This window comes from Asterias amurensis, chromosome 10 (genome assembly GCF_032118995.1).
Source record: "Asterias amurensis chromosome 10, ASM3211899v1".
Classification (NCBI taxonomy): Eukaryota; Metazoa; Echinodermata; class Asteroidea; order Forcipulatida; family Asteriidae; genus Asterias; species Asterias amurensis.
Window position 1 is genome coordinate 18,962,971 of NC_092657.1, and position 16,605 is coordinate 18,979,575.

At 38.6% G+C, this 16,605-nt stretch overlaps 1 protein-coding gene across 1 annotated transcript; it reads right to left on the reverse strand.

Annotated features, from left to right (window-relative positions):
* Nucleotides 1-585: 585 nt before the first annotated feature.
* Nucleotides 586-10,278, reverse strand: LOC139943069 (monocarboxylate transporter 12-like). Its single transcript, XM_071939881.1, has 4 exons — nt 9,799-10,278; nt 3,362-3,505; nt 1,717-2,559; nt 586-1,009 (listed from the first exon to the last, which is right to left on the reverse strand). Exons 1-4 carry the CDS (start codon nt 10,028-10,030, stop codon nt 870-872), a joined length of 1,359 nt encoding a protein of 452 aa, XP_071795982.1. The 5' UTR covers nt 10,031-10,278; the 3' UTR covers nt 586-869.
* Between the last annotated feature and the right edge of the window lie 6,327 nt (nt 10,279-16,605).

The window sequence follows — 16,605 nt, forward strand, 5'->3', positions numbered from 1 at the left end:
AAGGCTCAAACATGTCAATCTCCTGCTTATTCATCTGAACTTGTTCATCATTATTCCCCTACTCGGACTTTACGATCATCTCAACAGTCATTGCTTTCTGCTACTAGAGCTTCTTCCATTTTTTATGGCCACAGATCTTTTTCTTACGCCGCACCGTTTCTTTGGAATAGTCTTCCTGTGCATATTCGCCAAGCTAATACTTTACAATGTTTTAAGTCCCTGTTGAAAACTCATTTGTTTAAAGCTTCTTTTTGTAATTTGCCTATTTGTATCTTGTATCTTTCTCTAATTGTTTATTTTATTGTTTCTTTTAAGCGCTTAGAGGCTTTTGCATTAGGCGCTTTACAAATGTCTTATTATTATTACTATTATTAAAAGACCCCAAACATAATACAAACTAATTTCAAGCGATTCTGAAAACAAAACTCACATTTTTGCTCTAAGATAAAACAATAGAATAACGTTTTGAAACTAATCAAACGAAAATTCATTTGGCCTTTTGACAATTTGACATTTCTGTCATTTCTTTTGTATTTTATTTTATTATCATGATTATACAAATTGTTTAGTTATCATGAACTACACGTAACTACGAGATGACTGCCTGCCACCATTCAAGAGGGTAAAAGACCCCAAACATAATACAAACTAATTTCAAGCGATTCTGAAAACAAAATTCACATTTTTGCTCTAAGATAAAACAATAGAATAACGTTTTGAAACTAATCAAACGAAAATTCAATTGGCCTTTGAACCGGTTCGTATAGTCTTCTGAATAAACCGGTCATTCGAAACAGTAATTTCGGAGTCCTCAGAGCTAAGAAAAAGCAACCCACTGATTACGTTGTATTTGTTGAACACGAAGTTAATTACTGGGTTAACTCTGGTGAATTGAGATGGTGTGTCTGTCTCCAGCTTAAACCCAGTGCAGCAACAGCAGTCAGTGATTGTACAGCAGCCAATAGACTGAATGTCACGGTGTAGTCTCCAGTTAAGTCGTATATCAAGCCTAGAGGGTAAACACAAAACGAAATATGAGGTCTCAAAACCAAATTCGTGAAAAGTGTCTTCTTTATCGAAGAAAGTGTCCTCTTTCCTAAAAATGCGAATGTGTTAAAGGCAGTGGGCACTATTGGTTATGACTCAATATAATTATTATAATAAAACCTTACTTGATTAGGAGTTATGGGGAGAGGTTGATAATATAAAACATTGTGAGAGGCGGCTCCCTCTGAAGTAATGTAGTTTTCGCGAAAGAAGTGATTTTCCACGAATTTGATTTCGAGACCTCGAGTTTTGAATTTGAGGTCTCGAAATCAAGCATCTCGAAGCACACAACTTCGTGTGACAATGGTGTTTTTTCTTTCATTGTTATCTCGCAACTTCGACGACCGATTGAGCTAAATTTTTCACAGGTTTGCTCTGTTTTTGCATATGTTGAGATACACCAACTGTGAAGACTTATCTTTGACAATTACCAATAGTGTACACTGTCTTTAAACCGCGGGCATTGTGATAAGTAACACTTTATTGTATTCATCAAACACAGATACCTGTATGTTATGCAACAAGTTTGAATGCTTCCTTGACTCTGGTTTACACAAACTAATACACTATTTTTCATTCCAGTTTGACAATGAACATTTGTGTTTCAACTTATCTGTGCTTTATTTGGAGAAGTTGTTTCGCTGTATGAAGACGAGAACCATAACTCACCTGGAAAATATAACAGAAGGAGTGACGTCACACTTGACGAGAGCATTATCAGTCCAACGGCATGCCCCAACATTTCTTTGCCGAATATCTTTGTATTGACAACATCTACGAGTATAGTAGCCGTTGATACAGCGGTTCCATACACGAAAGTGTTCGCCACAATCGGCCAATAAGACGTCAACCATGGGTCGACAGCAAAATAAATGGCGCATATAAGTAGAGATGCAGCAAGCCACACGTATGCGCTGACAACCTGCACAGCTTGAAACAATGGACCAATCACAATGGAAGCTATTGTTCTTCCAACTCCGTAGGCGACAACAAAATGTGACGCGTCTTCCAGTGTGAATCCTTTGTACACAGTAGTGTACTGCACATAGTAAATTAACCATGCACAATATGTCAGTTCCATCACGATGAACACAAATACAACCAGCCAGAATGATATGGATGAGAACAGTCCAAGCTGGAATGTATTTTTAGTAAATGAGTAGATTGTGGAAAAACAAAAACAGCCGAAGCGGTTGCTCGGTTCCACATTATTGTCCATGGTCTCTTGCTCCTCGTCTGTGAGAGCTGCCTCATAACCATCTTGACTCCCAGTAGCTGAAGGTGGTTTTATTAGAGCTCCACACACAGCGAGATGTAATAATAATGCTCCAAGTAGTAGCATTGTTCCCCTCCAGCCGTATGTATCAAGGAAAAGCTGTATCGATGGCACAACAATCAGGAAGGCAAATGAGTCTCCAAGACCCGTCACGCCGTAGGCTGTTGTGACATGTTTATCAAAATAACATCCCATCAAGTGTTTCGTTATTACGTATGACATGCCAATAGACGATCCTGAAACGAAGCATACACAAAAAGGCAAACACTTAAAGACCTGCTTAAACGAAAATGTCGTGAACTTTGCTGAATTTCACTTAAAATGTTTTCAGTTAATAAGGAAATCGAGTCATATGATTATAAATTGTGTAAACAAAACAATCTCTTCGAATGCCCTTATCCAGGGCTTTTCTGAGAGATTTGCTAAAAGCCTCGTTACGTAACCACTCCCAAAACGTCATAGTTGGGAGCTCCAGTTTGTAAAGCCACTTTGTTGCAGCGTGGAGGTATGACAAACCAAACTCCCAGACATGACGTCAGAGGCATTGTACTTTGACTCGCGCCGCCAACGGCAGAAGTGTTTTCTTAAGGTTGGGGCCTATTGTTTTAATCGATAAATACGAACAATTCAGAACTGTACACATTTCAAAATCCATTAAAAATGGTAAACAAGTGCATTTTAAACAAATTAAATTACAATTTCCGTTAAAAACCTTCCGCTCAGGTAGCTGTTTAATAAGGAGAGAGAAGTAACAAAAGTCGAACCACTGCGTAAAACCAACGGTTGCACAACTGACAGACACTATGTCACACACATAATCCCCCCCCCCCCGAAGCGCTTAATCGCGCTATGCATTGAGCGCACCACGTGGTACCATTTTTTGTTTTACAGTTATAAACATACTCGGCTCTGTACTGGTTATGTGTATTTTGGTCAGTGGTGCTAATGGCTGCTTTTTATTCCTAATGTCTCAAGATGTTACAAAAAAATTTGCTTAATTGACCCATTTTTCCGTGGTAAAACTAAATATTTACTTACCTGCAAATATGGTAAGGATGAAGGCGATTGTGTATAAACTGGATAGGAATGACACAGTTATCATGGAGATACCAGCAACTAATCCACACACTGTCAGCACAGCCCGTGCGCCAAATCTCTCCTTTAGTGGTGTGGCTAGGACGCCTATAAATTATAAAGAAGATAATTTTTCAAATAAAAAACCCAGACTTTTATAAAAGAAAAGACAGAGACAACATCTTCACCTAGACTTGATCCAAGTCATGTTTTTATGCGAGAGGTACCTAAGCATCCCGCCGCCGTCAAAATGTAGATATGCGTGGTCCCGCGTGCGGAACAGGCTTGGGGATGTGCAGTACATCACAAAACAAAAGTTTTCTGAGATTGGAACGGTGTTGGGACTTGAGTCAATACTACATCTTACAAAGAGACGTAAGCCTGCCAGTGTGATAGCAGTATTATTCCCAATGTGTTATTGTGAATTTGAAAAAGACGATTTGTGTTTTTACTAAAATAACGGTTTGTCTAAAAACGTAAACACATGGCCGACCATGGGATGCTTGATTTCGAGACGTCAGTCAGCTGAGGTCTATAAATCAATTTCAATTTTTTAGTGAATAATTAACTACCTCTCTGTCAAAAAATACGTTACCTCAGAGAGAGCCATGTCTCACAATGTTTTATACTATCAACAGCTCTCCATTCATCGTATCAGAGGTTTTTTTACAAACAGTAATTTTGAGTAATTACAGATAGTGTCAAGTGCCTTCAAAGGGAGTCGCACTAATTAAATACCGACAACTCACGACCCCTAACGACAACAATTTGTTTTTTAAATGCACTTTAACAGAACATTTTTGAACATAATTGAACCATTAAATATGTGTACAAGAGTCATATGCACCCAAATCACCTTCAAACTGTTGACAAAATTGTATATTTAACTGTAACAAAAAAGTGTTTTTTACCCCGAACTTAGTAACGAACGGAAATATCCGCCATGTTGTCTTTCGCCCTACTTGGACGATTCCATTACACCGCAGGGGTGATGCAATATGCAAGATGATTATTTACCGTTTGTTGTGCCTATCGTGGAATTTAAAACATATTATACTTAAACCTCCCATCTTAGGCAGTGGACACGTGTGGTAATTACTCAAAATACTTGTTTGCATAACAAAAACTTACTTGGTAGTGAGCAATAGAGAGCTGTTGATTTTCCACGAATTTGTATCGAGACCTCAGAATTAGATTTTGAGGTCCCGAAATCAAGCATCTCGCAGTACTCAACTTCGTTTGACAAATGTTTTTTTTTTCTTGTACCATTAGCTCGCAAATTCGTTGACCATTTGAGCTCAAGTTTTCACAGGTTCGTTATTTCATGCATGTTGAGATACACCAGCATTTGCGAGGACACGTTGGTGCTGTGAAACACAATGTGTTTTTGGAACACTGATGGTACTTTTGTGTGCCTTTTTGGTTTAATGGTATTTTTACTTCCATTATTATCTCGCAACTTCGACTACCAATTGAGTTCAAATTTTCACAGGTTTACTATTTTGTGCATTTGTTGAGAAACACCAAGTGAGAAGACTGGTCTTTGACAATATTACCAAATAGTGTCCTCTGTCTTTAAAGCTTACGTTATTTTGATGCGCCGTGGGGGTTTTCATTGACAGATATGTGTGCACAGGTATAAGACTGGCTTTGACAATCACCAGTAGTTTCAAGTGTCTTAAACCACATCCAATAAAAACTAGACTTCAAGTGTTTGTGAACAAACACAGAGCTGTTCCGTTTTTATTTTTTAATGTTCAAGGGGTCTATAATTGAAAAGAAACTGAAGATCGGTTGCATGGTTCTTGAGATATGGTCCCACTTCCAGTTGACCCGGAAGTAAAGGTCAATTTGGGGTCAAGGTAATCCAAGTTCAATCTTTAGAGCTCAAAGGGTCTATAACTGAAAAGAACTTGAACATTGGTTGTGCAGTTCTTGAGATAAGGTCCCACTTCCGGTTGACCCGGAAATAAAGGTCAACATGCGGTCATACCTAACCGATACGATTGTCCAATGCCAAAGGAGCCCATAATTGAAAAAAAGTCTGAAAATCGGTTGGGTTGTTTTTGAGATTAGGTTCAACTTCCGGTTGACCCGGAAATAAAGGTCAACATGGGGGTCTTAATTTTCAAAGTTAATATTTAATGCCTAAGTAGTCTATAACTGAAAAAAGTTTGAAAATCGGTTGTGTAGTTCTTGAGAAATGGTCCCACTTCTGGTTTACCCAGAAGAAGAGGTCGAAATGGGGTCACGGATTTTCCCCAACAAAATTTAATGCCTTTGGAGTCTATAACTAAAGAAAAAAAATAAATCGGTTGTGTAACTCTTCAGATATGGTCCCACTTCCGGTTTACCCGGAAGAAGAGGTCAAATCGGGGTCACGGTTACCCGAGGCAAATCTCCTATGCCTAATGAGTCTAATACTGAAACAAAAAACTTTGAAATCGGCCGTACACTTCTTGAGATATAGTGCTGCAAACAAATACTCTTTAAAGCTTCTAATAAGCATAAATTAACATGTGATGACGTCACAGTCTTAAAATTGTATTTTTCGTACTAATAAATTTCATAAGGTACACGATGGTATGCAACTTACCCCAATCCAATGCCTTTTGCAAAATCTCAATTTTGTATTGCATTAACCTTGGAGAAGCTATTGCAATGCGTTGAAAGTGACTGCATCCAGTTTATGAGGTACTACGTTGTACCCATGATGCCAAGATTTTTAATTAATCGTTAATTATAGACGTACTTTGATTGATTTTAATGAACTGAAACATCTCTTATTAGAATCAGTTACTCCAATCCCCAAGGAGTCTATATCTACAAGCAGTCTGTTAAACGGCCGTGTAATTCTTGAGATATGGTGCTACAAAGAGTTCCCAATTAAATATGCAAATATGGGTCACGTGGTTAATTAATTACGAATTAAGAAAAAAAAATTGGTCGGTGGTTTGATGTTTGATCTAGTACAAGTTGATTTCACAGAACTCTTAACAACCAAACTCTGCGCTTATGATCACCATTTTTCGCTTACTGTGTTTTTAAACATCATATAATGTCATGCATGCACACAGGTTATGTTGGGCTTACAATTGAGAAAAAGAAAAGGCAACACTATTGATATAGAGATAAGAATCAAATTTAAATATTACAAAAAGAAATAAATTTTTAGTTTTGGGGGATAAAAAAAAATTTGATATCGGACAGAGATTCGAACTCGCAATTCTTTAATGTGAAGTCGCGACTGATGACCACTAGGCTAGAAGGGTACGATGCAAAAACGGTGGGTTTTTACATGTGTGCATCAACAGAGGGGATTATGATTCGGCGAAATAATTCTCGTTTCATGATTTTGCGACCATTGTCACTAAATATGAACTGTTAGGTATTAATATAACTATTAAGTATGGTTGAAATGTAGTATTAGATGCCTTTAGGGTTTTTTGACGACGACGTCGATGTCGTTAAAAACCCCTATCTAATTACGCACGTTCGTTTTAACGAAAACCCATGCACAGAGTAATTGGTCCAGAACGCGGTTAGAAAAACAAGGACAAATTTAACGCACGTTCTAACGAAAATCCCAAACCTCCGTACGTTGTGCGTGTACAGAGTAATGTGTCCAGAACGCGGGTAGGAAACAAAATAGTATAGACTCCTCTCGAGAAGTCAACAACTCATAGAGGTACATACTGTGTTGTATTACCAAAGAGAATATTTCACAATAACATGAAAGTGACTGCATCAAGTTTACAAATTAAAAATTCAAATGAAGACCACGTGGTTAATTAATGAAGAATTGTTACACTTTTTTATGAGAGTAAAGCTTAGGTTCTAAGCTTCAATTTGATATATGATTTAACTATTTTATCCTAATACTTTAGGGAGTAGTGGCCTAAACAAAAACGCCGTACAAACGCTATGGGGTTTTAGGCGGAAACAAAGAATAATAATAATAACTAGACATCAAGTGTTTGTGAACAAACACAGAGCTGTTCCGTTTTTAATTTTCAATGTTCAAGGGGTCTATAATTGAATAGAAACTGAAGATTGGTTGCATGGTTCTTGAGATATGGTCCCACTTCCGGTTGTTCCGGAAGTAAAGGTCAATTTGGGTCAAGGTAATCCAATTTCAATCTTTAGAGCTCAAATGGTCTATAACTGAAAAGAACTTTAACATTGGTTGTGCAGTTCTTGAGATAAGGTCCCACTTCCGGTTGACCCGGAAATAAAGGTCAACATGGGGTCATACCTACCTGATGCGATGTCCAATGCCAAAGGAGCCCATAACTGAAAAAAGTCTGAGAATCGGTTGGGTTGTTTTTGAGATAAGGTCCAACTTCTGGTTGACCCGGAAATAAAGGTCAACATGGGGTCTTAGTTTTCAAAGTTAATTTAATGCCTAAGTAGTTTATAACTGAAAAAAGTTTGAAAATCGGTTGTGTAGTTCTTGAGAAATGGTCCCACTTCCGGTTGACCCAAAAGAAGAGGTCAAAATGGGGTCACGGATTTTCCCCAACAAAATTTAATGACTTAGGAATCTATAAATAAAGAAAAAAATTAAATCGGTTGTGTAACTCTTCAGATATGGTCGCGGATACCCGAGGCAATTCTCCTATGACTAATGAGTCTAATACTGAAAAAAAACTTTGAAATCGGCCGTACACTTCTTGAGATATAGTGCTGCTAGCAAAAGTGCTACTAATAAATTGCATAAGGTACACGATGGTATGCAACTTACCCCAATCCAATGCCTTGTGCAAAATCTCAATTTTGTATTGCATTAACCGTGGTAAGCTATTGCAATGTGTTGAATGTGACTGCATCCAGTTTATGAGGTACTACGTTGTACCCATGATGCCAAGATTTTTAATTAATCGTTAATTATAGACGTACTTTGATTGATTTTAGTGGACTGAAACATCTCTTATTAGAATCAGTTACTCCAATCCCCAAGGAGTCTATATCTACAAGCAGTCTGTTAAACGGCCGTGTAATTCTTGAGATATGGTGCTACAAAGAGTTCCCAATTAAATATGCAAATATGGGTCACGTGGTTAATTAATTACGAATTAAAAAAAAAATGGTCGGTGGTTTGATGTTTGATCTAGTACAAGTTGATTTCACAGAACTCTTAACCACCAAACTCTGCGCTTATGATCACCATTTTTCGCTTACTGTGTTTTTGCACACAGGTTATGTTGGGCTTACAATTGAGAAAAAGAAAAGGCAACACTATCGATATAGAGATAAGAATCAAACTTAAATATTACAAAAAGAAATATATTTTTAGTTTTGGGGGATAAACAAAAAATTGATATCGGACGGAGATTCGAACTCGCAGTTCTTTGATGTGTAGTCGCGACTGATGACCACTAGGCTAGAAGGGCACGATGCAAAAAAGGTGGGTTTTTACATGTGTGCATCAACAGAGGGGATTATGATTCGGCGAAATAATTCTCGTTTCATGATTTTGCGACCATTGTCACTAAATATGAACTGTTAAGTATTAATATAACTATTAAGTATGGTTGGAATGTAGTATTAGATGCCTTTAGGGTTTTTTGACGACGACGTCGATGTCGTTAAAAACCCCTATCTAATTACGCACGTTCGTTTTAACGAAAACCCATGCACAGAGTAATTGGTCCAGAACGCGGTTAGAAAAACAAGGACAAATTTAACGCACGTTCTAACGAAAATCCCAAACCTCCGTACGTTGTGCGTGTACAGAGTAATGTGTCCAGAACGCGGGTAGGAAACATAATAGTATAGACTCCTCTCAAGAAGTCAACAACTCATAGAGGTACATACTGTGTTGTATTACCAAAGAGAATATTTCACAATAACATGAAAGTGACTGCATCAAGTTTACAAATTAAAAATTCAAATGAAGACCAGGTGGTTAATTAACGAAGAATTGTTACACTTTTTTATGAGAGTAAAGCTTAGGTTCTAAGCTTCAATTTGATATATGATTTAACTATTTTATCCTAATACTTTAGGAGTAGTGGCCTAAACAAAAACGCCGTACAAACGCTATGGGGTTTTAGGCGGAAACAAAGAATAATAATAATAATAATAATAATAAAAATAATAAAAATCTCGACGAAAACAATGGCTGTTCCGACTGGATCGGAACAGCTAATAATAATAACAAAAATAATAAAAATCTCGACGAAAACATTAGCTGTTCCGACTGGATCGGAACAGCTAATAAAAATAATACAAATCTCGACGAAAACAATAGCTGTTCCGACTGGATCGGAACAGCTAATAATAAAAATCTCGACGAAAACAATAGCTGTTCCGACTGGATCGGAACAGCTAATAACGACGTCAACGTGGTAGTTCGGGCTTAATGGCGTATTCCCAAAACAAACTCGATCCCTGCTTACCTGCGAAAAATCCTCCTGCGTTTACAAAAGCAACCATCCAGCCAATTAACCAAGTTGAAGTGACGAACTGTTCTTGTAGTGTAGGTAACATCATACCCAGGCCTTTCACTAAGACAGCCCAGGCTATCTTGGCCGTAAATAAACATAACACGGCAATCCAACCATGAAGACCACCATCTTGTAAAGTATCAGTGACAAGTTGCAAAACGCGTTCAAAGCAGCCGGGCTTCATTTTGGAACAACAGTTTTTCTTTCTAATACATATACATCATTTGGTAATCATTTTAGCATTACTGCTTACATCACCACACACAATCGACCGGCTTGTATTCTGTATTTGCGAAAATAACACACGTTTGATTGGTACAATTTCACCTTACATTCCTAGCAAAGACCATGTGTATGTACGCCTACACCTCCTGCAAACAACTCGTAATAAAGAATCGGCCGAGAAGATACGTCCGAGAGCTTGAACACTACACGGACAATCTTCTACTTGAAGTCATACTGGAGAGCCCCAGGCTGTTGGAGAGGGACTTTCACCCGAAAAGGAACACAGTGCATTGGATCGGTCGATTTGGTCTATGAAAAGCGCCGACCGATGGGAGTCAAAACTTCTCATTTGTTATCAAGGCGACCTGCATTGTATGAAAGCTTCATTGACTAGTTTAATAGGGCCAACTTGGTATATAACCTATACGTCTAATGTGAAAGGGTTTGCAGTTGTACAAATCAAGTAGTGTGTCCTCCCTCCGGAATGGGAAAAGGCATACAACTTGGTATACATGTGATTGAGTAAGTACAACTGGGTGCATAACCTATACGTCTAATGGGAAAAGGTACGCAGTTATACGAATCAAGTAGTGTGGTCTCCCTCCGGAATGGGAAAAGGGATACAACTCGGTAAAAATGTGATTGAGTTAGGTACAACATGGTATATAGCCTTTACGTCTAATGGGAAAGGGTTTGCAGTTATAGAAATAATGTAGTGTGGCCTCCCTCCGGAATGGGAAAAGGGATACAACTCGGTAAAAATGTGATTGAGTTAGGTACAACATGGTATATAGCCTATACGTCTAATGGGAAAGGGTTTGCAGTTATAGAAATCAAGTAGTGTGGTCTCCCTCCGGAATGGGAAAAGGGATACAACTCGGTGAAAATGTGATTGAGTTAGGTACAACATGGTATATAGCCTATACGTCTAATGGGAAAGGGTTTGCAGTTATAGAAATCAAGTAGTGTGGCCTCCCTCCGGAATGGGAAAAGGGATACAACTCGGTAAAAATGTGATTGAGTTAGGTACAACATGGTATATAGCCTATACGTCTAATGGGAAAGGGTTTGCAGTTATAGAAATCAAGTAGTGTGGCCTCCCTCCGGAATGGGAAAAGGGATACAACTCGGTAAAAATGTGATTGAGTTAGGTACAACATGGTATATAGCCTATACGTCTAATGGGAAAGGGTTTGCAGTTATAGAAATCAAGTAGTGTGGCCTCCCTCCGGAATGGGAAAAGGGATACAACTCGGTAAAAATGTGATTGAGTTAGGTACAACATGGTATATAGCCTATACGTCTAATGGGAAAGGGTTTGCAGTTATAGAAATCAAGTAGTGTGGCCTCCCTCCGGAATGGGAAAAGGGATACAACTCGGTAAAAATGTGATTGAGTTAGGTACAACTTGGTGTATATAACCTATACGTCTATGGGAAAGGGTATGCAGTTATACGAATCAAGTAGTGTGGCCTCCTTTCCGGAATGGGAAAAGGCATAAAACTTGGTATGGTATACATGTGATTGAGTTAGGTACAACTTAGTATACATTGTATATCTCTAATGGGAATGGGTATGCAGTTATACGCTTTTCTAGACCAACTCGCCCGATCCAATGCAATTCCTTTAGAGATCACCGTAAAAAAGCACTGCAAATCGGTTGAGCAACTGTTGAAAGCCTCTTGACAATCTAGACAAGGGCGGTATCAATGGCTTTCAATGAACTAGCTAACGCACGTTGCCGAACCACACAAAGAAGTGTCGTTGCCCCAAACGTAATAGCCGTTATGATTTGGTATCAAGGCGACCTACATTGTGGGTGCGTTCGTTTAGCACCCCTTGGTCGACCCCGGTGTGTGTGTGTGGTTTTTTTCCAGAACAAGTGTGTGCAGATAATTACCCACGTTCGTCCTGGTAAAAAAAACCGTCACGCACCGGGGTCGACCCAGGGGAGCTAAACGAACGCATCCTGTATGAAAGCTTCATTGACTAGTTAAAGGGCCCACTTTCATAGAGCTGCTATATAACCGTGATTGAATTCGGCACAACTTATATAGAATGGTTTATAAAATGTCATAAGCAGCCATATGCTGAATTGCAACAATTTACTATAAAAAGGGTAAACAATACAAAATTTGATAAAAAAAGTTATACAAATTACATTAAAATTTGACATTAGAAATTTCCTGATAAAAGAAAATAAGGGACATAACCAGTTTGGAAATAAAAAAATATTACTTGTAGACAACCTTGATACAGCATATACAACCTTGATACAGCCTATACAACCTTGATACAGCCTATACAACCTCTAATGGGAATGGGTATACAGAGTAGTGCAGGACAGCTGGTGGTAAATTTGGGATAGTCGTTGTGACACCATTCGATACAGTTGTACGAGCATTCCGGAAAGAGTCTCTAAATACAACGATTTTATGGATGGCCTCTAACTTTAAAGGGCCAATAAAAGATGATCTCAATGTGTCAACTATCCTTTTATGGCCAAATAGACATCGCAGATACCGGTTAATAACCATTCTACTCTCGAAATGTGCATTTAGTAGAAAATAACGCGAGTCAAAAATGCACCCGGCCGCTCGGCTTTTTCAGCCGAGAGTTAAAAACGGCTGATCTATTATAATGACCCTGGACGCCAGTGACGAATTTCCCCTATTGGTTTAGAACCAAGTTCTCCAGCTTTGGCATTTCCACACCACATAGCCGCCACTGACGTCACGATTCCTTTGTCGTGCGGATTCGTTTGACCCCACGTTTTTCAGAAGTTTGGCTTGGAGCGTTTTTGACATGTTTTAACGTGAGGTAAGAGACTCGTTATATTTTGTTATGTTTCCTGGATGGACTGCAGCTGTTAGAAAACTTTAATATCTATATATTTGAGATCATCCTTTATTGGCTGTTTAAAGCGTTTGCATCTCGCTAGTACGTCCTTGGTTCGATACCAATGTTTGTTACGGCTCATAAAATAACACAATAGAGGGCCTACTTCAAAGGGTCAAACATCATAGAGCGGCTTAAAGGCACATGGCTCTATTTGTTATTAGTCAAAATAGTCGTTAGCATAAAAACTTACACGGTAACAAGCATAGGAGAACTGTTGGTAGAATATGACAAGTTGTGAGAAATGAATGTGAAGTAATGTGGTTTTCGAGAATGAAGTATTTTTCTAATAAAACAAATGAATTTGATTTCGAGACCTTAGAATTATAACTGAGGTCTCGGAATCACACATCTGAATTCCCACAACTTCGTGTGACAATGGTGTTGTTCCTTCAATTGTTAGTTCGCAACTTGGATGACCAATGGAGTTCAAATGTTTTACAGATTTGTTATTTTATGCATATGTTGAGATACACCATGTGAGAAGACTGGTCTTAGACAATGTTTATTACTAATAGTGTTCAGTGTCTTTAAAGACAGTGTACACTATTGGTAATTGTCAAAGACTCGTCTTCACAGTTGGTGTATCTCAACATATGCATACAACAACAAACCTGTGAAAATTTGAGCTCAATCGGTCGTCGAATTTGCGAGAAAATAATGAAAGAAAAAAACACCCTTGTCACACGAAGATGTGTGCTTTCTGATGCTTGATTTCGAGACCTCAAATTCTAAACTTGAGGTCTCGAAATCAAATTCGTGGAAAATTACTTCTTTCTCGAAAACTACGTCACTTCAGAGGGAGCTGTTGCTCACAATGTTTTATACCATCAACCTCTCCCCATTACTCGTAATCAAGAAAGGTTTTATGATGATAATTATTTTGAGTGATTACCAATAGTGTTCATTGTCTTTAAGCACCATACATTAATTTATGCTTACCAGAATAAGGTTACCAGCCAAACTGCCACGTCACGCGGGGTGTCGTGGTCAAGCGGATAACAACACCGAGTTCTAGCTCTGGTGATTCTGTTCAGTGGAATATGGTTTCGAATCCCTGTCGTGACACTTGTGTCCCTGAGCAAGACACTAAACTATAATTGATTCTCTCCACCCAGGGGTAAATGGGTAATTGTGAGGGCAGAGTTGATTCTTGTGATTGATTAGCCTTGATTAGCCTTGATTGCGCAGCACAGCCTGTATATCCACGGGGAGCTGAGAAGGCTCAGTGACATGGGGTAATAATGTTGAAGCGCCATGAGCTTCACTGCGTGACGGACCTAAGCGCTATATAAGAAGCCATTATTATTATTAGTAGTAGTATGTTAAGTACAATTTGTAACTGGTATCATACTCATTTATGCAGCTCTTTGAAACAAGGCCCTGTTACGATACCAGAACAACTTTTTCATTTTTTTATATTTTTAAAAATTTTGAGCTTTTGCAGGGTGTGTTTACGAGGGTATGATGTGGTTGACTGACTGAGATCGTTGGATAGTGTTTATTAGGCGAGTTATACGCCTCTCTTAATAATGCATGATGAACGTCACAATGCTATCCCAAAATTGAGGCGATGGGCGCAGCCACTGCAAGTGACGGGGAACGTGCGGTCATAACCTCATTTTGAGTAAGAATTATGACGTCATGCATACATATTAAGAGAGGCGTTTAAAACAACAAATAGCTTATTTTAGGTGTATAGCTTAGTTACTGTTCATGTGTAGTCACGCACATCTTGTGTTTTAACAAAATAAAATCAGTCAGTTGATTGCAAAAAAAATACAGTACATTTAATTATTATTCATTTTAAGGGGGCGAAACTGGCTTATGCGTAAAAGCGCTCGCCCCTCACCAAAGTGACCCTGGTTCGAAACCCGGCCACGGCCATGTGAGTTGAGTTGTTCCATGGTCCGTGCTGTGTCATGAGGGTGTTCTACACCATCCGGTTGTTCTCCCCCACTTGTGAAAAATCAAACACTTTCGATCTATAGCTGTGCTTCGTGGTCATAATGGGTTGATGTGGCTGGCTGCCACAGGCGCCCTTGCATGCCTGTTATCTCGAACACGTAGTAGCCGCGTCCTTCGCAATTCAGCTATAATTTGGCAGTGATGATGATGATTAGCCTCCAAAATGATTAGACAATCATTATTATTTGGAAAGTGACTTTCCTATGTTTTTTTTTGCTCTTCCCGCTGCCAAGTCCTATAATGATATACTATAGGGCATAGCGTTGTACTGGTTGAATCAGCCAAACGAAGGCGAGACACAACGAAAGAGTAGATGAAGCTGTTGCAATTGCTGATTAGCCTCGGTGCATAATAATATCAATAATCCATTGAGTATAACTGGCCCTTGAAAAAAATTAAAGCTACACCTCATTTTTTTCAGAAAAATATAGTTTCGGAAATCGTTGAACGAATCCGTTGTGTAGACGACTTTTAGGATTAAGTTCTAAATCATGACGGATAGGGTGTTATGGTAAGACAGTGTGAGGGTTAACCTTGTGCGGTGTGGATGTTTCACAGTTTATAGAACTTGGAGTGCAGTCGGGAGTTGTCAATGAAAGTTTTAAAACAGTTAACCAGTATAGGAGGGTTGGCTTAAATTGCATCTCGTGACACCAATTTGGCTGTATGGCATAGTTCTCCTTTGTTCTATTTAGGAACTACAGTGGATTTAATTAATAGGTCGAACAGTGGGAGGGTTAACTGTAAATCATGTAAATGCGTTCATCATATAAATATGAAGCTTAGTTAAACTTAAACAAATCAATGGAAGATAGTCGTTGATATATTTTTCTCAAGAGATAAATCCCCGTGTGCTTTAAATTGTGTTACGCCAAAACTACCACATCGGTGGAGCTTTTGGTGCTTAGTGCAACGTCAAAACTAATTACGTCTATGAAAATATTCCGCTCTTTGAATATAATATTTTCCACATGGGTTGAAATGAAAAGGAAAAGGCAGGTAGGGTCTTAAGTAAACAGCGTGCCCTTGGTTGTCAATTTTCCTCCTTGGTAATGGATAATATAGCGCGTTAAAGGCAGTGGACACTACTGGTAATTTCTCAATAAGCATAAAACCTCACTTGGTTACAAGTAATGGGGAGAGGTTGATGTATAAAACACTGTGAGAAATGGCTCCCTCTGAAGGGACTTAGTTTTTGAGAATTTCAAGTAATTTCCATGAATTTGATTTCTATACCTGAGAATTAGATTTTGAGGTCTCGAAATCAATCATCTGAAAGCACACAAGTTCGTAAAAAGTGGTGTTTATTCGTTCATTGTTATCTCGTAACTTCGACGACCAATTGAGCTCAAATTTTCACAGGTTTGTTATTTTATGCATATGTTGAGATCCATCATGTGAGAAGACTGGTCTTTATCAATTACCAATAGGGTCCAGTGTCTTTAAGTAAACACATCGCCCTTCATTGTCAATTTACCCCTTTGTTAATGATCTATTATAGCGCGTTACGTGATGACGTCCAGGCTTTTGCTGAAACATGTCAGTTTATGTGCGCAGCTCCAAAAACAAAATTGTAATAAACGTCAGTTTGTATATATCGCTTTATACACCCGAAGTGTTTCAAGACGATCTGACAATCAGAGGAGTGTACTTTTAAAAATACGCAAG